Consider the following 23,912-nt stretch of genomic DNA (forward strand, 5'->3'; position numbering starts at 1 on the left):
GAATGACCTCGCGACACAGGAACTTGATCACTGTGTCCGCGTTCTTGTGTTTAGATGGAATGGCCTCAATCCAGCGACTAAAGCAGTCCTCTACTACCAGGAGGTATCGTTTGCCCTGCACTGGCGTTATCATGTCTGTATAGTCCATAATCAGATGTCTGAATGGTCCCTCAGGGAGGGGTGTGTAAGCCGCCACTGTCGGTACTCCTTTGCGCACATTGCCCTGTAAGCATGTTAAACACCTGGCTAGTGTAACGTCAATTTGTGCCTGAAGCTTTGGGGACCAAAATCCCATTTTCGTGATTCGTTTCAGGGTCTCTGCTCTTCCACAGTGATCAACACCATGAGCCTCAGGTATCACTAAGGACAGAAGATCGATGGAGGCGACTATCAAACCGTTATGACTCCTCCACAGACCATCTGCCCCCCTTACAGCCCCCCTCTCCGTCCACGACTGTTTCTCGGCCTGCGTGGCTGAGTCCTGAAGATCACTCAAATTATCCTCAGTTACCTCAGTCGTCAGTTCGGCCGCAAACATCAGAACAGCCGTGGACGGCACCGCAGCCGCCGCCTTCGCGGCCTCGTCCGCCGCGTTGTTTCCCGTCGTCACAAAGGACAGGTCTTTTCTGTGTGCCTGGCACTTTACGATAGCAATGCTTTTGGGCAACTTTACAGCCTGAATAAGCGCCACAACCTGCTTGTGGTGAAGGATCGGTGAGCCGTCCGATTTCTTAAAGCCTCTTGCCTTCCAAATGGCCGCGAATAGGTGGCATACGCCATGCGCATACGCAGAGTCTGTAAAGATGTTAACCGTGCGATCTTTAGCTATTATGCATGCTTCTGTTAGTGCTATTAGTTCTGCAAGCTGGGCCGAACATGGTTGCATGCATTGTCCGGCCTTTCTTGTTAGTGTTTCTCCGTTAGGTTTGCACTGTACGACGGCGTATCCTGACCTTAAATTTTCCCCCTCCCGATAGCAGGACCCATCCACAAAAAGTGAGAGTTCTGCTATCGCGAGCGGGTCGACTCCCAAATCAGGACGGAGTTTCACGAAAGCCTGTACCTCCACCTCACACTCATGCGGTTGACCCTCGCTCGGGAGTGGTACCAGATCCGCCGGGTTACTGCCGTGGCATGTTTTTATCGTAACGTCCGAGTACTGCAGGAGCCTCATGTAAGCCTGTTGCCGTTGGCTGGTCAGAACAAATTTGCCTCTTTCAATCAAGTTTGCCAATTTGTGATGTGTCCAAATGCAAATGTCATATCCCATTGTCACGGCCGTTGCCTTCTCATACATCAAATGTGCTGCGGCCAGGGCCTGATAACAAGGTGGCAGACCCTGCTCTACCGGCGAAAGAGCTCTAGAGTAATATGCTATCGGTTGTTTTTTCCCAAGAATCCGACCGTCCGAACATACTGTCCAGACTGGGGTAAGTGAGCGGCGTATTTTTGCTCCGTTAATTTGCCCTCCACTAGGACCTGCAGAATAGGTTCTTGCTCAGCTCCCTTGGAAACCACAATCATTTGATTTCCCCCCGTCGCATTTATCTGGGCACCCCTAGTGATTACCCCCCTGGTTTCGGGGCCCTCCTGTCTCCCCCTGGTCGTGGGGCCCTTGTGACTCCCCCTGGCGCACGGGTCTTCCATACTCCGAGCCGGGACGGTATGGTTGCCTACATCTCATTTCCCTGTGTCCCTGCATGCCGCAGTTCCAACAGTGGAAACGGGGAAACTGTTGTTCGTTCCCCGGTCCCTGTGTAAACCGTGGGCCTGATTGCCCATTCCCTGCCTGCCGCCTGGACGCCTGGTTCTGTGAACTATAGCCATAGCTTCTCACTACCTGAGGTGCAGGCGGGGGTCCCTGGTCCTGCATGGGTGGAGAGGTCGCAGATGACACCATTACTGCCTGCAACCTCCTTTGGGGCTGCAGTTGTTGCTGAGTTAACTTCCTTGAGTCATTTCTATCCTGATCCCTGACTTTCTGCTCCTGAGCCCTTTGCTTCTCCACACTATGTGTTACATGTGCACAGAACAAAGGATAAGTCATGTCCATTAACCCCACCACGTCTTCCAGTCTATTCTTAACCACCTCTGGAAGCCCTCTCATCACACTTTCTCTAAACATCGCTCTCTGCAACGGGTCAATTTCTGGGTTGTGTCCTAGCTCACCTCTCCACTCCTTCAGTATTTTGTTCACATAGCACATGTTCACCGGCAATTGCGTGACATAAGGTGGGGATGTTGGTTTCCCTATATCCGTCTCTCTCTGATTTAGCGCTAAAGCTTCCTGCCTGTATGCTCTCCCCTTCTGGGCGTAGAGCTTCATTACCCCCAACTCTTCTGTCCTCTTTTTCAACCTCTTTTTGCTGCTGTCGCCTGGCTTGTGGTTACGAATCATTACATTCATCTCTTCGCATATGTCGAGATCAAAAGTACCTCCGGAAGGCCATTTTGTGTCCCCGGCCTTTGTACGCCTCTGCCAACGGACACCAACCTTGAGAATTAGGTTCTTTATCAACGGGTTGGTGTCCAACAGTATGTCCTCTGCTGTATGCATCGTTGTTTAGTGTGTATATGTGTTTATTGTGTTGTGTGTGTGTGTGTGTGGTTGTACTTCAGCTACTACTACTCTACAACTACCTACTACTCTACAACTACCACTCCAGGAACAACAGTTAACCTAGATCTACTCTACTACTCTCTCTACAACTACCACTCCAGGAACAACAGTTAACCTAGATCTACTACTCTCTCTACAACTACCACTCCAGGAACAACAGTTAACCTAGATCTCCTACTCCTACTCTACCACTCCAGGAACAACAGTTAACCTAGATCTCCTACTCTCTCCTACTCTACCACTCCAGGAACAACAGTTAACCTAGATCTCCTACTCCTACTGGCCTACTCTACCACTCCAGGAACAACAGTTAACCTAGATCTCCTACTCCTACTCTCCTACTCTACCACTCCAGGAACAACAGTTAACCTAGATCTCCTACTCTCCTACTCTACTCTACCACTCCAGGAACAACAGTTAACCTAGATCTCCTACTCCTACTCTCCTACTCTACCACTCCAGGAACAACAGTTAACCTAGATCTCCTACTCCTACTCTCCTACTCTACCACTCCAGGAACAACAGTTAACCTAGATCTCCTACTCCTACTCTCCTACTCTACCACTCCAGGAACAACAGTTAACCTAGATCTCCTACTCCTACTCTCCTACTCTACCACTACCACTCCAGGAACAACAGTTAACCTAGATCTACTACTACAACGCTACTACAACTCGGTGTGTGTGTATGTGTGTGACTGTGTGTGTGTGAGTCTGTGTGTGTGTCGGTGTGTGTGTGTGTTTGTGTGTGTGTGTGTGTGTGTGTGTGTGTGTGTGTGTGTGTGTATTGTATGTGTGTGTGTCTGTGTGTGTGTCGGTGTGTGTGTGTGTTTGTGTGTGTGTGTGTGTGTGTGTGTGTGTGTGTGTGTATTGTATGTGTGATTGTGTGTGTCTGAGTCTGTGTGTGTGTCGGTGTGTGTGTGTGTTTGTGTGTGTGTGTGTGTGTGTGTATTGTATGTGTGTGTGTCTGTGTGTGTGTCGGTGTGTGTGTGTGTTTGTGTGTGTGTGTGTGTGTGTGTGTGTATTGTATGTGTGATTGTGTGTGTGTGTGTGTGTGTGTGTGTGTGTGTGTGTATTGTATGTGTGATTGTGTGTGTGTGTGTGTGACTGTGTATGTGTGTGTGTGTGACACAACCCGCTGTCTACCGGGACACAGGAATGTGTGTGTGTTTGTGTGTGTGTCTATGTGTGTGTGTGTGTGTGTGTGTGTGTCTGTGTGTGTGTGTGTGTGACTGTGTATGTGTGTGTCTGTGTGTGTGTCGGTGTGTGTGTGTGTTTGTGTGTGTGTGTGTGTGTGTGTGTGTATTACAACCCGCTGTCTACCAGGACACAGGAATGTGTGTGTGTGTGTGTGTGTGTCTATGTGTGTGTGTGTGTCTGTGTGTGTGTCGGTGTGTGTGTGTGTTTGTGTGTGTGTGTGTGTGTGTGTATTGTATGTGTGTGTGTTTGTGTGTGTGTGTGTGTGTGTGTGTGTGTGTGTGTGTGTATATTGTATGTGTGATTGTGTGTGTGTGTTTGTGTGTGATTGTGTGTGTGTGTGTGTGTGTGTGACCGTGTGTGTGTGACTGTGTGTGTGTGTCAGGAGAGAGAGAGAGAGAGAGAGAGAGAGAGAGAGAGAGAGAGAGAGAGAGAGAGAGAGAGAGAGAGAGAGAGAGAGAGAGAGAGAGAGAGAGAGAGAGAGAGAGAGAGAGAGAGAGAGAGAGAGAGAGAGAGAGAGAGAGAGAGAGATATGGCTGTGAATGAATTGAAGGAGAAGGGAAGAAGGGCTTTTTATGCCATCAAAAGGAAAATTCCAATTGACATCCTAATTAGGACCTGGCTCAAAATTCTAAATTCCGTAATAAATCAAATAATATTATATGGCAGTGAAGTGTGGGGTCCATTAACTAACCAAGATTTCCCAAAATGGGAAAAACACCCATTAGAAGTACTGCATGCAGAATTGTGCAAAAACCTACTTAAGGTCCACAGACACACTGCCAATAATGCATGCAGGGCAGAACTCGGCCAATACCCCCTAATCATTCAAATTCCAAAAGCGAGCCATAAAATTTTACACACACCTCCAATCAAGTGACCCCCACTCCTACCACTACAAAACCCTTCAGAGCCAAGAGATGAACCCAGATAAGAGTCCCCTCTGCCAGCTAGTCAGAAATCTCTGCCCACAAATGCCTCAGGACAGATACCAAAAAATCTGGCCCAACCAAATAACCTCAAAACAAAAAGAAAACTATATAGAATATTGGAACAAATCAACCAAATCTCAAAGTAAATTAGAATTCTATTTGACACTAAACAGAGAGTACACGGTGGCAGAATACCTGATCACTGTGAATGATATAAAATTAAGAAAGACATTGACACGGTACAGACTGAGTGGACATAGTCTAGCCATAGAAACAGGCCGTCACAGGCAGAACTGGCTGCCCAGAGAGGCCAGGCTGTGTTCACTTTGTCATCAGGGGGATGTTGAGACAGAACCTCACTTCCTACTATACTGTGAGAAATACAAGGATCTAAGAGAAGTTTTCTTCTACAAAATAAACAAAATTGATCCACAGCTCATCCATCTCCCCGATAACCAAAAGCTGCTACACATATGCGGGGAGAAAAGTCAGTGCACAGCACCAGCTGCAAAACATGCAGACGGCCGTCACACAACAAGAGAACAAGCCCTGTAAATACACGTATCTGGGTGGCCACATCTGCAAAACGACTACCCGATCGAATGACCACCCTGCAATTTAATATGTTTCTGTTGATTGTTTTACTTATCGCTAATATTATGGTATGTTTTACTGCTTAATAATATATATGCCACCGTTTGTATATTGGACCTGACCTGGCAACAAGTATGTTGATATTTCATGCCAACAAAGCCTACCCGAATTGAACTGAATTGAATTGAGAGAGAGAGAGAGAGAGAGAGAGAGAGAGAGAGAGAGAGAGAGGAGAGAGAGAGAGAGAGAGAGCTATCTCTCTTGGCAGAACGCCCAGAATGAGCTATCTTCAGCAGTTTTTTGTTTTTAAAAAATGTTGAGAGTCTTATCTACAGAGGACACAGGAATAGTTATGTGAAAGCGGTCGGGGAGAGGTTTTGAAGAGGTTTGAAGAGGATTGAGAAAAATTTTGACCAGAGGTCGAAAACATGCAATTTAAAATTGATTAGTGGCCGCCACTTGTTAAAAAAGGAGTCGCCCCAGTGTAAAACACCTCACCGTGTTCGTTTTAGCCGTCCTTCCCAGACCTCGTCAACACAGTCAGCTCAACTTTTCCCTCCCGCAGAAACTCTGACGGATATTTATAATTACAAGCCCAACGCTTACCTTGGTGTCGACAACCGGCAGAATTTCTACGGGAGAGGTCCGGAGCTGGCCGTGTGAGGGGGCCCGGCAGGGCGGTCTACAGGTCAAGGGTCACCAAATGTTGTGGAAAGGTTGTTTAACACAGCAGGAGACGATATTTCCAATTGTAACAAATAGGTAATTTATTTAAGAAAAGAAGTTCTTTAACAGCAAGAGCTATGGGTCAAAGAAGATCACCACGGCTTGAACAAAAAACACTCTCCCCTGGATCCCTTTGCCTGTCCCTAAATCCCCTCTCAGTCCTGCCCCCCCATGACAGATATGATGACGTATCACATCATGTCAGATCTGACATGACGTACATTAAGATGATACGTAGATTTAACATCGGAGAGAGAGAACATGAAGAGAGATAAGCAAGATATGATATCCACACACGATATGATGTAGAGAGTGAGATGTGTGTGTGTGTGTGTGTATGTGTGTGTGTGTCTGTGTGTGCGTGCGTCTGCGTACAGACGTATGTGTATTGTATGTGTGTATTGTGTATGTGCGTGTCCGTGTGTCTGTGTGTGTGTGCTGTGCCTGTGTCTGTGTGTGTGTGCTGTGTATGTATGAAAGAGAGAAAAGAACAAGATAAGATTACCAGCACACAATGTGCCGTACTGAAATGTCCCTCTGTCCAAGTTGTTTTAAGAACGTCAGCCAGACGTCTTTCAGCACTGCTAGTTGACCTATATTAAACTAGTCCACCTCATACACATTTTCCCCAACAAAGGCTGCAGGCCCAGATGGTATAACAGGACGCATACTTAAGTCCTGTGCAAACCAGCTTGCCCCGGTGTTCACCGCCATATTTAATCAATCCCTGGCGGAGTCAGTAGTCCCTGCCTGCTTCAAGATGTCCACCATCATCCCTGTACCGAAGAAACCCTCCCCAACATGTCCAAATGATTACAGACCGGTGGCACTCACCTCTGTGGTCATGAAATGTTTCGAGAGGCTGGTCAAGGACCACATTTGTGCCTCTCTCCCCAGTGATATGGACCCTATGCAATTTGCATACAGGACAAACAGGTCCACTGATGACGCGGTCTCCCAGGTACTGCACAGCACTCTCTCCCACCTTGACCGTCAGAAGGGGGGCTATGTGAGACTGTTGTTCATTGACTACAGCTCAGCGTTCAACACCATAGTCCCCACCAGACTGGTGGACAAGCTGATCGAGCTAGGCCTGAGCTCCGCCCTGAGCGCCTGGGTACTGGACTTTCTGAGTGAAAGACCCCAGGCGGTCAGGGTGGGGGGTCAGACCTCCAACACCATCACCCTGAGCATCGGGTCCCCCCAGGGCTGTGTTCTAAGCCCCCTGCTGTACTCACTCTACACACACGACTGTGTGGCCAAGTTCAGCTCCAACTCCATTGTGAAGTTCGCCGACGACACGGTGGTGGTGGGGCTGATCTCGGACAACGACGAGAAGGCCTACCGGGAGGAGGTTGAGGTACTGGAACGTTGGTGCCAGGACAACAGCCTGCTCCTGAACATTGGTAAAACCAAGGAGCTGATCGTGGATTATAGGAGAGGACAGCGGGAGACACACACACCACTGAGGATTAACGGGGCTACCGTGGACAGGGTGAGCAGCTTCAAGTACCTGGGGGTCCACATCTCAGAGGACCTGACATGGTCAACACACATAGGCACAGTAGTAAAGAAAGCGAAGCAGCGCCTCTACCACCTGAGACAGTTAAGGAAGTTCAGAGTATCGGGGAAGATACTCCAGTCCTTCTACTCAGGAGCTGTAGAGAGCATCTTGACCGGAAACATCACTGCCTGGTATGGGAACAGCACGGCACAGGACAAGAAGGCCCTACAGAGTGTGGTGCGCTCAGCCGAGCGTACCACGGGTATTGCGCTACCTCCCCTGCAGGCTCTATACAACAAGAGGTGCAAATCCAGAGCCTGCAGGATAATGAAAGACCCCCACCACCCCAATAACAGCCTGTTCCAGCTGCTGAGGTCAGGCAGACGCCTGCGAATTCTAGAGACTAAGACGGAGAGGCTTAGGCTAAGCTTCTTCCCCCAGGCCATCAGAGCCTTGAACAATGAACATTGAGAGACACAGAAACTGAACTATCCACACACAAGTACATACACGACACGCACGCTGAGCACGCTCACACACTAGCAGCCACTTTAACACTCATGCCGCACACACGCACACTTATGGCCAGAGGAAAGGCCACTTAAAGTAGTATAACTTCAGGAACAGTGTATTGCACTACTAAAGCTAACTAGCATGTCCTATATGCTCTGTAAATACTAATGTACAGATACCGAGATGGCACACCATGTACCTGTTTATTGCACTGTTTTATTGGATTCTAGTAATATGTTGTACCACTGTATTTTTATTGGACTCTATTATATGTTGTACCACTGTATTGCACATCGTCGCGGGCAAGACCAGCCGCATTTCATTGTATACCTGTATACCGTGACAATTAAAACTCTTGAATCTTGAATCTTGAATCTTGAATCTTGAATCAGTGATGCCACAGATTACTTGTAAAATGCCACAACATAAGAATGACAATTTTTTTTCTCTCTCTACCAAATCCATTCTGAGACTGAATCAATGAATGAATCAATGAATGAATGAAAACTTTATTTAACAGATTGCAGAATGGGTACAATACAGCACGGCTCAATACACACAATTGTTAAGGGATGCAGACCAGAGAAAGACTTTCGTCTTGTTTACATCAGGGTCCCCCATTTTCAATTCATGACATTTATGACATACACAACATACAGATATGTATCATGACATAGATACACAGTATTTAAATTTATGACATACAAGATATGCAAATATACAGTACTGTTAAACAGAGATCCTAACAGATAATATATACATAATTAAGAGGGCTGCTGATGACTCCTAACATCCTATCACGTTTTTAATAATGCTGTAAAGTTAAGTAAAAATGCATTTCAATATGAATTTAACAAATTAAACATGAGACTATTAATTCTAAATGTACCAGTTTATCATACATCAGGTTTGACATATATGTATTTATTTTGTGTGCGATGGTCACTCTTTGTAACTTTTGGTTGTTACTGTTAACTCTCCAAGAGTGTGTGTAACCAGAAGTTATAGATGCTATTAAAGGCCCATAGCAAACAGCTGCATGTGGAGCCAACTAGTACCCTCAACCCTGCTCTAACTCTAACCCTCAACCCAACCGTGACCTTTAACCAAACAAACTCAATTTCCCTTCCAAAATCAGTTAAATCTATGAATTCAAACTTCTCCAATCTGAAAATCTATTAGAGGCTCTTGTTCCACCTAGTAGAGCACTTACTCCATCTGGCGGTGAAACCCATTATGACAGGCAGCATCCTAGACATGGTCCAGGAAAAACAGAACAACTTATACATATGGATATGTTTATTAATTAGTCACCTGACCTTGACTGGTCATTGGGATAACTCTCTCAAAACAAAGTGGGTGGCTCTGAAAAGAGCCTTTGGGTGAATACGGGTTAGATGGACAGGGAAGTTTACTTGGAGCTGGTGTACTTGGTCACAGCCTTGGTTCCCTCGGACACTGCGTGCTTGGCCAGTTCACCGGGGAGCAGCAGGCGGACGGCGGTCTGAATCTCCCTGGAGGTGATGGTCCTACGCTTGTTGTAGAGAGCCAGTTTAGAGGCTTCTCCGGCGATGCGCTCAAAGATGTCGTTAACGAAGGAGTTCATGATCCCCATGGCCTTGGAGGAAACGCCTGTGTCAGGATGGACCTGCTTCAGCACCTTGTAAATATAAATGGCATAACTCTCCTTCCTGGACTTTCTGCGCTTCTTGCCTCCCTTGGCGGTTGTCTTGGTGACGGCTTTCTTGGAGCCCTTCTTGGGCGCTGGCTTGGCTGGCTCAGGCATGATGATCAGTCGGGACTAAACAGCAACGAATGTGAAAACAGAAGCGCACTGCTGCCTCTTTATAGGTCAAATTGTGCAAATACAGCTGCGTGGCTTCTTGTATACGATTGGTTGAGAGGCTTTGTCGCACATTTCCCGCGCACAGGAAACTATTTGCGCGCAAAACCATAATAACCCAACTATATATTCTCTTAGCAAAACTCCATAGACACACTTGATATTAAGCCAAGCAATAATCGACATGAAACTGCATTTTTCCAAGACAATGATTTTGTGCACCTTGATAGCTCTCTTGGTGACATCTGTCACTGCTTTGACTTACAATATATATACACACACACACACACCTTCATACACATCTGTCTGTACATACAGTTGCATAATCCTTTTTACATGTATTTGGCAAAACTTTTAATCATGGAAATGCCAGTATACATTTATAAGGTGAGAGATGTTTTCTGATGGTGCTGAGTCGTCTCCATGAGCAGGTTTCCTCTTGTTTGGGTTATTACTGATCATAAACAGATGACACAGACCGGCATGGTCTCACCATGAGCTACATGTATCGGTACCTCACTGTGGTACAAGATAATAATACAAGTATGACTCTGACAACATAGTATGTTTCATTCCTTCAGCTATTTCTTCTGAGTGTATCAACAATGTAGCTGGCAGCCTACTGTACCACATTCTAATATCCTTTACTTCACAATGAGTTGAGCCCTAACAATAGAGGCCTGTATATCTGACCTATAGGCTAAACACAAACTGTAATGTTTGTGTTGTTCTGTTTCTTCCAGCATGGCTGCCTGTAACCGTTGGTAACCACTTTCAAAAGAAAATGCCTAATTTGTGTGCAGTGGTAGTCGGTAAAACACTGCTGAAAAGCATGATATTACTGTTCCGTTGTGACTTCTTTATAACATTCAGTAATAAGACACAACACTATGTGTTGATATGATCATTTATACATATAATTTATACATAGCAACCATTCCATTGCCTTTACTACACAAACATTCCGTGCAAGGCCTCTTTTGTGGAAATGCAGAACATGTTGATATGGTGCGTTTATGTTTGGTGATATGATGATTCATTATGAATCTACTATGTCTATTTAAACTATTGAAATCTAATTAAAATAGACCAATGCAGTTATTATTTATTGTGCTAAGTGTTCAGTGTAGCAGATTTAAATCAGAAAACACAGCAGATCAGCAATGCCCAAAAAGCATGTATTGTCAACAAGCATGCAGCAGTCTAAAGTACACAGCAAACTAGTCCCCCCCAAAAGGAAAATGTAGCTACGTTTCTTGTGTGAGTTATGAAATGTTTTGCAACATTAATGAAATGTTAGTTGTAATTAATATAGGCCACGTGTAGGCCTGCCACGATAACACATTTTGCTGGGCGATTAATTGCCCCCGAAAATATCGCGATAAGCGATATTATTGCGACCGGTTAGAGAATTTTTTTTTGAGAAATTTATTTCCCCAAACTTTTATTTTGAAGCCCACCGCTCAGTCTTTTCCGGTGTTTTAGACTTTTATTTTGAAGCCCACCGACCGGAGCGGAAGTATTGTTGTTATTATCCTAGCAGCATCTATGAGCGGCCAACTTGTCTCGTCCGGTCTGTGTTTTTGAGCTAATGATAAAACAAATGTTGAGATTGTTGGTGAGCAACTAACTTTAGGTTAGTTTTAACGTTAGCTACTAACGTTAGATGCAGCTACTACAGGCAATCAACGATGAGGAGGAAGCGTCAAAGCCGTATAGAATAGAATAGCCCTGTGGTGCGTAGGCACGGGAGCGCAACTCGATTACCTGTTATAATAAATTAATTCATGTTTAACTTGTCCCCGTGTCCAGTCCTTTGACTAGTCCCACCCGTTCATTGTAAACAATGATGCATGTAATTGTATTAACGTTATTCTGTGTTGTAGCTATGCTATACGTTGTATTTAGTTTGTTAGCTATTTAGCTAATGTTGTTGGCATTGAATGAGCATCAACACTAGATCTTTAATCTTTATTTAGCAGTCCAGTTTCTCCGGGCAGTAGCGAGTAACTACTTGGGTCTAAAAATAGCTAACGTTACACTACAAAGAACGCTATTTGGTTAAAAGGAGCAACACTATTGAGAAATGTAGTTAAGCTATATGTGGCGTTGCTAGTGCCCCACGGAGCTCCCGTGCTGTGCTCTGTAGTAAGGCCAGCGGCCCCCCACACGGAGTGACTGACGAGGGGTACTGGTTCCGCCTCATTAAAACAAACGCGCAAATAGCAATTAATCGCGCCCGTCAAAATCATTGCATTAATTTTAATTATCGCGGCAATTAATCGATTTATTGCTTATCGCGGCAGGCCTAGCCACGTGAAACCTTCCACTGATCTAAGGTGGTGATCATCCCTCATACGAAGTCGAGGTGACCCACGCTACAGGCCACCAGCAACAGTGTGTTTACCAACACCGGAAAAGCATCCATTTAAAACAAAACGCGTCACCCTTGATTACTATTCTTGCTCCCAGTCTCTAGTCAGGTAGCTCGGCTCGCTGGAAAACGAGATTATGTCGGATTATAATGCAATGTAAAGAATTGTGAGACATAAATAACAGAGAAAGGTATAGCTGCGCACCATGGTGAAGGCGCAAATTGGTGGTTTGAAGCGTCCACAAACACAGCAGGGGTCTCCAAATGGTTTAATTCTGATGGCACATATTTCTGCTTGCTGACCCATTTGGCGTTAAATTCCTGCAATATTCATAGTTGTGTATTTGAGCTCTTTTTTGGCGAGGAGAAAACACAAGCGGCAGAGCATTTTGGCAGCACAGAGGTGGACAGGGTGGGTTGAGTCTACATGGCTCTCATGTAGTGTTTAAGACAAGCCCTCTGACTGAGCTTCAATATCATAATTAATTCTAGTTGTGTTGAATCTGAGACAGAACGAGAGAAGATGGCAGAAGTCGCTCCAGCTCCCGCTGCTCCGGCTAAGGCCGCTAAGAAGAAGGCAGCTCCCAAACCCAAGAAGGCAGGTCCCAGCGTCAGTGACCTGGTCGTCGAGGCAGTATCTGCTTCTAAAGAGAGGAGCGGTGTGTCTCTGGCTGCCGTAAAGAAGGCTCTGGCTGCCGGTGGCTATGACGTGGACAAGAACAAGGCCTGCGTTAAGACCGCTGTCAAGAGTCTGGTGACAAAAGGAACCCTGGTCCAGGTCAAGGGTACCGGAGCCTCCGGCTCTTTCAAGATCAACAAGGCTGAGGTTAAAGCCAAAAAGCCTGCAAAGAAAGCCGCTCCGAAAGCCAAGAAGCCAGCAGCCAAGACACCTGTCGTGGCCAAAAAGCCCACGAAGGCAGCAGCGAAGAAGCCTGCTGCCGCCAAGAAGTCTCCCAAGAAAGTCAAGAAGGTAGCAGCCAAGAGTCCCAAGAAGGTAGCAGCCAAGAGTCCCAAGAAGGTAGCAGCCAAGAGTCCCAAGAAGGTGACAAAGCCCGCTGCGCCCAAGAAGGCCCCAGCTAAGAAGGCTGCCAAGCCAAAAGCAGCTAAGAGAGCAGCTCCCAAAAAGAGATGAGCGTTTGAACAGAACGTTGTCTTTCATTCAACAAAAGGCTCTTTTAAGAGCCACCCACCACTTCCATGAAAAGCAATTATTGTACTCTAGTGTGTGGAAGTGAAGGGGGCTTATCGAGGTATATAACTTAGTATTACTTTTGGGATGGTTGATTTCCACGAGTTACTTCTAACACGGCAACAAAGCCAAATATCGAGAATATACCACAAAAAAAGCTAATATAGATCAGATATAGGTTCTAATAAAAGTCTGGTTTGATTAGTGGGTCCTACTAACGCAGATACCACAAGTTGAGTTGAGCCCTTTATTGTGGAAATACATAAATTGCTATAATTATGGTGCATTTATGTACGTGGGTAAATGACCACTATGACACTATTGAAAGAAATTGCGGAAATACACAAATAGCTGTCATTATGATCCATTTATGTTCGTGCATGCTGTAATCTGTATATATATATATATATAACCCTTAGTATTTATATTGCTGTCCAGTATGACTTGCTACCCATATTTTTTGTATTCAGATTAATCATCACTTGACCGCTATGACATGCCATTATCATTGTATATTATATCGTTAAGCCTTCAAAACAGGGACAAAAACACTGCAGACAGACAATACAATAAACATTGACTTCTAACCAGCACTGTACAAGTGTACCCATAGTGGACACAGTCAAATGTTATGCATTGTGTTTATACTCTTACACTTATGCCCGACGTAGCGAGACAACAACATAAGTTACACAACCAAACAAGTGGAACATTGTCTCACACAAAAGGCTATTTTATGGACCCCCACGATTTATATGAAGCAGGCACGGCTACAAAACACGACCTTTTGCCCGTGCGTAACGACGAGGAGCTTAACAAAGGCCCAAAAATTGTGTAAATACACAAATTGCTGTCATTATGGTCAATTTATGTTCGTGCATGCTGTAATCTATATATATACCCTTACTATTTATACCGCTGTCCAGTATAACTTACCCCTAGAACCCACCTCACCCCTGCCCACTTTGACAACCTAGGATGGCTTAGAGTAGACGACAGAGTACAGCAACTTGCAATGGGCCTGGTCTACAAGATACACTATACAACTAAGGTACCCATGTACATGTCAAAATACTTCCCAAAGGTCAGTGAATACCACGACCACAACACCAGACGAAGCTCAACAAATCATGTTAAACCCAGATTCGGCTCAAACAAGGGACTAAACATGTTTCGCAATTATGCCACATCAATGTGGAACGCCCTACCCACAGCTGTAAAGGAATGTGAATACCCACATTCAAAACCGCTCTTAAAGAGCACCTACGGGAGGCTGCAATTCGAAACTGGCCACCGTAAATGTCCAAACCCCCCACCCCCTCCTAAATAGACAGTCTCCTCCCCACCGCCTATTCTCTCCCCGCCATATGTATATTTCTCTCCCACCCACCCACCCCCTCCAAATGTATGGTCTCCTCACCACCGTATGTATATTTCTCTCCCACCCACCCCCTCCTAATGTACAGTCCCCTCCCCATCATATGTATATACTCTGTCAGGATATATGGGTAACAGTACTGTATATTTGAATACCGTATATGTCACAAATGTATCAGTACTAAATACATGTATGCCATAAATGTCATGTATGTTGAGGATGTCATAAATGTCAATATGAATTGAAAATGGGGGACCCTGATGTAAACAAGACAAACGTCTTTCTCTGGTCTGCATCCCCTTAACAATTGTGTGTATTGAGCCGTACTGTAGTGTACCCATTCTGCAATATGTTAAATAAAGTTTTCATCCATTCATTCATTCACTTACTACCCACATTGTTTTTTTCAGTTCAAATTAATAATCACTTGACACTGCAGACAGACAATACATTAAACACCCTGTGAATCACTACCCACTTTCAAAAGCACTCTCAAAGAACACCTACGGGAGACTGCAATTCGAAACTGGCCCCTGTAAATGTCCTAACCCAACCCCCTCCAATGTACATTAAATGACCAAGTATGGTTTTGTCAATATTCCAATGTACAGTTTTGCTTTGTACAGTTGTACAGTGTCCCCCACCCACCTCCAATGTACAGTCCGACCCCACCCCACCTCCTCCAATGTACAGTTTCTACGTCAAATGTATATACTCTTTGCTGGACTCTTTGTATCACAAACAGTACTGTATTTGCAAATCTGGTATGTCATAAATGTATAGATGTAGCAGTACTGTCTATCTGTATGTCATATGTTATGATGAATAGAACATGGGGGACCCTGACGAAAGTCTTTCTCTTGTCTGCATCCCCTTAACAATTGTATGTATTGAGCTGTACTGTACCCATTCGGCAATCTGTTAATAAAGTTTTCAATGAATCAATCAAACATTTACTTATAACCAGCACTGTACCCATTAGTGGACACGGTCAAATGTTATGCATTACGTGTTTATCGTCTTACTTATGTCCGAGGTAACAACGTAAGTTACACAACCAAATTGTATTTTGACAAACGGCAATATTGCATTTTCAAGAAGAGGTTATATATTAACTGTTTGTCCAACAGGCAGATCCAATAATGAGAATATGTCGAAAAAGATCTGCTATAAAGGCATAACAGGCCTGGTATTATGTTAGAGGTTATAAGACATTCCAATAAGCGTGTCTATGGGGTTATTATTCATAGTATAGTGACATGGTTCTATATTGTCGGCTCTGTGGGGCGCGCCTTATACGCTGATATAACAATATCCACGTTGTTATTATAATTCCCTTTCACCGCCTACATTTGCGTGTATCATTGGTGGAGATGGTATGAAAAGTTCGCCAACAATGTAAACCAACCCCTATTATCTCTGTCAGTCCTTCTCTGATTGGGTGATGATGCACGGAGCCATATTTGACCAATAAGCACGAACCTTAGTGAGGATATAAAGACGGCTCTTCGGCGTGTTAACCACATTATTCTGTGTTCATCTCTAGAATAAACTGAATCATGAGTGGAAGAGGTAAAACAGGAGGGAAGGTGAAGGCTAAGTCCAAGACTCGCTCCTCTCGTGCCGGGCTTCAGTTCCCCGTGGGTCGTGTCCACAGACTGCTGCGTAAAGGCAACTATGCTCATCGTGTTGGAGCCGGTGCCCCGGTTTATCTGGCCGCTGTGCTGGAATATCTGACCGCTGAGATCTTGGAGTTGGCTGGAAACGCTGCCCGTGACAACAAGAAGAGTCGTATCATCCCCCGTCATCTGCAGCTGGCCGTGCGTAACGACGAGGAGCTCAACAAACTGCTGGGAGGAGTGACCATCGCGCAGGGTGGTGTGCTGCCCAACATCCAGGCTGTCCTGCTCCCAAAGAAGACCGAGAAGGCTGCCAAGAAGTAAATTATTTAGCCTCCTCGACAAACCCCACAACGGCTCTTTTCAGAGCCACCCACATATTACCGAGAAAGCAATTACTCTTGGCTGCATCCTATACTGTAATTTGTACTCTTACATGAAAATATTGCCGCTCACTCTTTACTATAGGAGTTTATGGAGTCAAACAAGGTAATTATTGTAGAAGCTAAACTTTTCTCCAAATAATTATTCTTTAGGAGACGGTAGAATAACTTCAGAATAAGACTAATCAGTAGGTGATTTGACAGTCATAATATTAGTTCAGTCAGTTCATCCCAGGTCGAAACTAAAACAGTGACTATGTGGAGAGGACAGTGCATTTAACTCACCATAATATACATTGTTATACATTTCCTCAATAGGTTTAAATCCATTGTCGTTATACAAAGAAAATTATTTGGCGTCTAAACGGTACAAATATAACAGTAAAGTGCAATATGAAAGGACAAAGTGATTCAACTGGAGTATATCAGATGTATGTATTGTACATCAGTGTTACAGGTATAAGTCATTCTGACCAGTGGTATAACTAGAAGAGTATAGGTAAGGGATTGATTGATTGAAAACTTTATTAACAGATGCAGCAGCATGGGCACAATACAGTACACTGTACAGCACAGCTCAATACACACAATTGTAAAGGGGATGCAGACCAGAGAAAGACTTTCGTCTTTTTTACATCAGGGTCCCCCATTTTCAATTCATCATAACATAATGACATACAGATAGACAGTACTGCTACATTTATGACATACCAGATTTACATACAGTACAAAAATAGTCTAAAAAAGAGACTATACATTTGACGAAAAAACTGTACATTGGAGGAGGTGGGGTGGGGGGATATAGTACACATTATATATATATATATGCAGCATTATTGCACATGCTATCATACAGACGTATATGCAGAATATAGTTTGAGGTAGGTGTGTAAGGCAGTTGTAGACAGTGAAATGCAGGAGTTTGAACAGTATGGATAAGAGATCCTAGAGTATAGGCAATCAGGTATAGGCACTATTAACTTTTAACTATTATTTAACTGACTAGAAGTTTTCCCAATATGAAGTACTTCATGTATAATAATGACTCACTTTCTAAATTCTAACAGAACTACAAGACAGCAATGGAGTTCTGGACTAAATCACAGTCATTAAAAAAATAATGCAGTGATGCTTCCTGTTACAACCTGCTTTTCTAGATATAATATTGATATTGAAACCAAAATTGTATTATGTCTGATTAGCACTAGTACTCATTTATACATGTACTCCAGTTTAATCACTTATACATTGTATATTGCACTTTACTTTTGTATTTGCACTCAAGTTATTTTTGTTGTACTGTACTTGCCCTGTATGATGACAATACATTTTAATCTTTAAAAAAGACAGTCAGGGGTCTTTGAGAGGGTTCCAGGTGGTACCCCAGCTAAATGAGTGTGCATTTCACTATAATTTAACTGACTTAGAAGTTAGCCCAATTATGAGGTACAGTATATATCATAATTAATACTATGATCATGTGTTTTACTTTCTCCATTATTATTGTCCAAACTACAGCTATGCAATTCTAACAGTATACAAGACAGCAATGGAGTTATGGACTTAATCAGTTATTCAAAATAATGCAGCAATGCTGCCTGTTAAAAGCTGCTTTTCTAGATCAAGATTGATATTGAAACTAGCTTTAGTTTTTGTATATATTTTTTTGGAATTCCATATATAATATTTATGTCGAGAAGAGTTTTGCTTCTACCAGGTGATTTGCCAGTCATAATATTAGTTCAGTCATTTCATCCCAGGTCGAAACTAAAACAGAATTACTCTATGTGGAGAGGACCGTGCATTTAACTCATCATAATAGACATGGTTATACATTTCCTCAATAGGTTTAAATCCATTGTCGTTATACAAAGAAAATAAGTTGACGTCTAAACAGTACAAATATAACAGTAAAGTGCAATATGAAAGGACAAAGTGATTAAACTGGAGTATATCAGATGTATGTACATCAGTGTTACAGGTATAAGTCATACTGACCAGTGGTATAACTAGAAGAGTAGGTAAGGGATTGATTGATTGAAAACTTTATTAACAGATGCAACGGAATGTGTACAATACAGTACAGCTCAATACACACAATTGTTAAGGGGATGCAGACCAGAGAAAGACGTTCGTCTTGTTTACATCAGGGTCCCCCATTTTCAATTAATCATAACATATGACATACAGATAGACAGTACTGCTATATTTATACATTTATGACATACCAGATTTGCATACAGTACAAAAATAGTCTAAAAAAGAGAGTATACATTTGATGAAAAAACTGTACATTGGAGGAGGTTCGCTGGTGGGGTGGGGGGGATATAGTACACATTATATATATTATTGCACATGCTATCATACAGACGTATAGCGGTATGCAGAATATAGTTTGAGGTAGGTGTGTAAGGCAGTTGTAGACAGTGAAATGCAGGAGTTTGAACGGTATGGATAACAGATCCTGGAGTATAGGCAATCAGGTATAGGCACTATTAACTTTTAACTATTATTTAACTGACTAGACAAGCCAACTAACCAACCAAGCCACCAACCAACTGACAAGCCAACTAACCAACCAAGCCACCAACCAACTGACAAGCCAACTAACCAAACAAGCCACCAACCGACCAACTGACAAGCCAATTGACTGACCTACCGACTGACCGATTAACCAACTAATCAACCAACTACAATAACTCACATAACTCAGTGATTCAGATCATCTTATATTCCATTTAATCACTTCTTACACTGTATATTGTTAATGCACTTTTACCTTGCCCTCTGGTTAGATTCCAACTTCACTCTGTTGTACTGTACTTGTGGTGTACAATGACAATACATGTGAATCTAACCTAAATCAAATCAAGTCAAATCAAATGTATTTGTATAGCCCCAAAATCATGACAAATTGCCCCCATCACTCAGACAGAAACAAACACACAAACACACACACACACACACACACACACACACACACACACACACACACACACACACACTCACTCACTCACTCACTCACTCACTCACTCACTCACTCACTCACTCACTCACTCACTCACTCACTCACTCACTCACTCACTCACTCACTCACTCACTCACTCACTCACTCAGACAGAAACATGTGCATGCTCACGCACAAACTGAACAAAATAACATATCTGACCTCAAGACATGGTGTCAAAAAAGGTTTATATGGTTTTCTTTGCATTATTAAACTGGCACTAGTATATTTGATCACCATGCCTGTCAATGAAAACAGTACTGTTCTGCCCTCTAGTGCTTATGATGTAGAACTACAGCAACAAAAACTCAAGAGCAGGCTTTCCCAAGGTAGGGGTCAGGAGGACCCACACTGGGCTCCCTTACATTTACATTTACATTTACATTTACATTTAGTCATTTAGCTGACGCTTTTATCCAAAGCGACTTACAAGTTCTGTGCGACAAGACAGCAAGAAGGGTATAACTCTATCAGCTGAGTAACAATGTTCATCAAAGTGTTGCGTGTTACAGTGTAGGTTAGTTTATTAGGACAAGTGCATGACAGGTTAGTCAGGATTTTTTTTTTTTTTTTTTTTTTTTTTATCATTTCAGATAATGGTTGAAGAAGTGAGTCTTTAGTCGACGGCGAAAGATTGGACGGGATTCGGCTGTCCTAACTGGGATGGGTAGTTCATTCCACCATTGTGGGGCAAGGACTGAGAATAGGCGGCTTCTCTTTGATGACCCTCCGGGAGCTTGGATAGGAGTAGATCTGAGGCGGCCAGAAGATGCAGAGCGTAGGGGTCTTGAGGGTGTGTAGTTAGAGACCATTGACCGGAGGTAGGCGGGAGCGGTTCCCTTTGCCGCACGGTATGCTAGGTCGAGGGCCTTGAAGCGGATACGTGCAGCAATGGGGAGCCAGTGCAGGTCCCTAAGAAGTGGGGTGACATGGGCCGACTTCGGTAGGTTTGAGATCAGGCGGGCTGCTGCGTTTTGAATGAGTTGAAGAGGCTTGGTGGCAGTGGCCGGGAGGCCAGCTAGCAGTGCGTTGCAGTAGTCGAGGCGGGAGATGACTGTTGATTGGACGAGGAGTTGGGTGGCTTCTTTTGTCAGGAATGGGCGTATCCTTCTGACGTTGCTCAGGAGGAATCTGCAGGTTCTGGTTGTCGCTGCGATGTGAGCAGAGAAGTTCAACTGGTCGTCGAGGACAACACCAAGGTTCTTGGCGGTCGGGGACGCGGTCACAGCTGCATTCTCGACTGTGATGGAGAGGTCGGTCAGGGGGGAGGATTTGGCCGGCAGGTGGAGCAATTCTGTTTTGCTTAGGTTCAGTTTGAGGTGGTTGGTCGTCATCCAGGCGGAGATGTCGGACAGACAGGCCGAGATCCGCTCAGAGATCATAATGATTTCTGAATCAAACTAACATTAATAATATTATGTGGTCACTATTTTGACTTGAAAAACGACTGCCAACAGCTGTTTGCACAGAAGCTACTGTGAGATCCATGCGGCCTATTATAATAAATGATGAATACAGATGGTTAACCCTTTCACTGCCACACTACAGAAGGTTAATCCTTTACTATCGCACTACCGCCTTTGCAAACTATGCACCAAAGTTATGGAACACACTACCTATGGACATTAGGGAAGCTAGATCTCTTAATATTTTCAAAAATAAGCTAAAAACGTACCTCTTCACCATAGCCTTCTAATACACCCTGCTGTTGATTGTACTGTAGCACTATTTTACTCTGTCCATTCTATTGCATAATTGTACTATCTATTCTATTCTACTATTCTATTATTGCACTGTATTATAATTTTATTTTTTTTATCTATTCTATTCTACAATTGTATTGCACTACACTATTTTACTCTGTCTATTTTATCTTACTCTTTTTATTATTGTCTATTTAAAACTGAATCAAACCATAAACAAGGTGACCTGTTGGGATATTAGATCCTAATGTAAAAAACTGTGATTTTATATGTCTGCACTTTATGTGCTCATTTTATGCCTGTCTTTTTTCTGTTGTGAAGCACTTTGAGCTGCAGTTTCTGTATGAAAGGTGCTATACAAATAAAGTTTATCATTATTATTATTATTATTATTATTATTATTATTATTATTATTATTATTATTATTATTATTATTATTATTATTATTATTATTATTATTATTATTATTATTATTATTATTATTATTATTATTATTATTATTATTATTATTATTATTATTATTATTATTATTATTATTATTATTATTATTATTATTATTATTATTATTATTATTATTATTATTACCGACGGTAACCGTCGGTAGTGTGATAGTAAAGGGTTAACCTTCTGTAGTGTGGCAGTGAAAGGTTAACCTTCTGTAGTGTGGTAGTAAAGGGTTAACCTTCTGTAGTGTGGAAGTGAAAGGGTTAAACTGAGTCAGTGCAGAGATAACCATAGATATCTATTCATCTGGGCCATATGACGTCACAGTGATTTAGCGCGGCCATCTTTGTGTCCTGTATTGTGTCCGACAGGTGAATGAGGAGAGAGGTACTCCTGCGCGCCACAACTAGAGAAGAGAAGTTGCGCGAAACACAACTAAAGTTCATACAACTTCATACAATATGCCCGGGATATGTTGTGCAGTTGGCTGTAACAACAGTCGTCAGAGAAACCCCGAACTACAATTGTATTCCATCCCAAAGGAGTTAGATCGGCGCAATAAATGGTTGGCTTCAATCAGAAGGGACCACTGGCAGCCAACATCTAATTCTAGATTGTGCAGTCAACACTTCGTATCCGGTAAATTTACGTTTGTTTTGCCCTCAACGTATCTAACGTTAATTATTATTTTAATCTTTTAGCTCAGGGAAACACTTGAAACATTTAAACATAATTAACGTTAGCAGTGTCATCCAAACACATAATGCTAATTTGAGATCGATTCAGACTGTGTAGTGGTTAGATTTATTACACTAATCACATACCTAGCTACTTGTCAAAAAGGAAACTGTTATTAAACCCAGTTGTAAAGCTACTCTTACTTACCTCTGCACTTAATTAAATATACAGTACAATATACTGCAGTATATATGTGAATAAGAGAGAACAAATTCTGAGAAAAAGATGGTCAATATTTTGATGGTATGCACTATGCACACATTTAATAGTCTACCATTCTTGTCTCTCTGTCTGCTTAGGCAGAAAAAGTGAGAACCCCATGAGTCCTGATTATGTACCAAGCCTGTTTGCACACACTTCAGCTGGACAAAGGCAGAAAACCATCTATGCCAACAGTAGGTTTGAGCATACCCAGCAGATGAAACGGAAAAGGACTGAGACAATGGCCCCTAGCAGTGATGACCATGAGACTGTGGCCCCCTCCAGCACCAGCGATGACACTGAGCATGACAACACCATGCAAGTACGGGCAGAATGCATGAAGGATGAGCACAATTACTCTCAAGCCATTCATAGCCCAGGCATCGTGGGACCATGCTCGAATGCAGCCTGCCAAGCTACAGTCAAGGCATTGACAAATGAGTGTGCACGACTTAGGGCAGAGGTTCATCGTCTAAAAGACAACGTTGATGAGCTGTCTTTGAATGAAGAGGCCTTTAAAGGAAATGATGACATGGTACTGGAACTCACAGGCCTTCCAAGCTATGCTAAATTAATGGTTGTCTTTACTTTCCTGTCAGGATTTCTGAAACCTAGTCCAAGACTGACTCCCTTTCATAGCTTTCTGTTAACACTGATGAGAATGAGGCTTAATTTACCTCTATATTTTTTTGTCTATTTATTTCGTATGTCTAAGACAAGTGTTGGCAGAATATTTAATAGTACATTAGATGTAATGTATGTTAGAATGTCACCACTTATCTTTTGGCCATCAAAAGAACAAATTCAGGTCAGTCTGCCCATGTGTTTCAGGGATAATTTTAAAAACTGCACCTCTATCATTGACTGTTTTGAAATATTCATAGAGAAGCCAAAAAACTTGAGAGCTCGTGCACAAACATACTCTCAGTACAAGCATCACAACACTGT

At 43.1% G+C, this 23,912-nt stretch overlaps 3 protein-coding genes across 3 annotated transcripts in view; 2 read left to right on the forward strand and 1 right to left on the reverse strand.

Moving 5' to 3' along the window:
• Positions 1-9,496: 9,496 nt before the first annotated feature.
• Positions 9,497-9,871, reverse strand: LOC311247032 (histone H2B-like; the record flags this gene model as incomplete). The annotated part of the gene is made up of 1 exon (XM_084337318.1): positions 9,497-9,871. The coding sequence occupies one exon, from the start codon at positions 9,869-9,871 to the stop codon at positions 9,497-9,499; it is 375 nt and encodes a 124-aa protein (XP_084193444.1).
• Positions 9,872-12,825: 2,954 nt separating this feature from the next.
• Positions 12,826-23,912, forward strand: part of LOC311246845 (histone H1-like) — a gene marked incomplete at both ends in the record, with an annotated part of 30,894 nt that continues 19,807 nt past the window's right edge. Inside the window, one exon of the mRNA XM_084337089.1 lies at positions 12,826-13,344. Coding sequence (XP_084193215.1) covers positions 12,826-13,344 — 519 coding nt within the window. The remainder of the gene's footprint in view (positions 13,345-23,912) is intronic.
• On the forward strand, positions 16,429-16,812 carry LOC311248891 (histone H2A-like; the record flags this gene model as incomplete). The annotated part of the gene is made up of 1 exon (XM_084338120.1): positions 16,429-16,812. The coding sequence occupies one exon, from the start codon at positions 16,429-16,431 to the stop codon at positions 16,810-16,812; it is 384 nt and encodes a 127-aa protein (XP_084194246.1).

This window comes from Notolepis coatsorum, assembly GCF_963971535.1.
Source record: "Notolepis coatsorum genome assembly, chromosome: 2".
NCBI lineage: Eukaryota > Metazoa > Chordata > Actinopteri > Aulopiformes > Paralepididae > Notolepis > Notolepis coatsorum.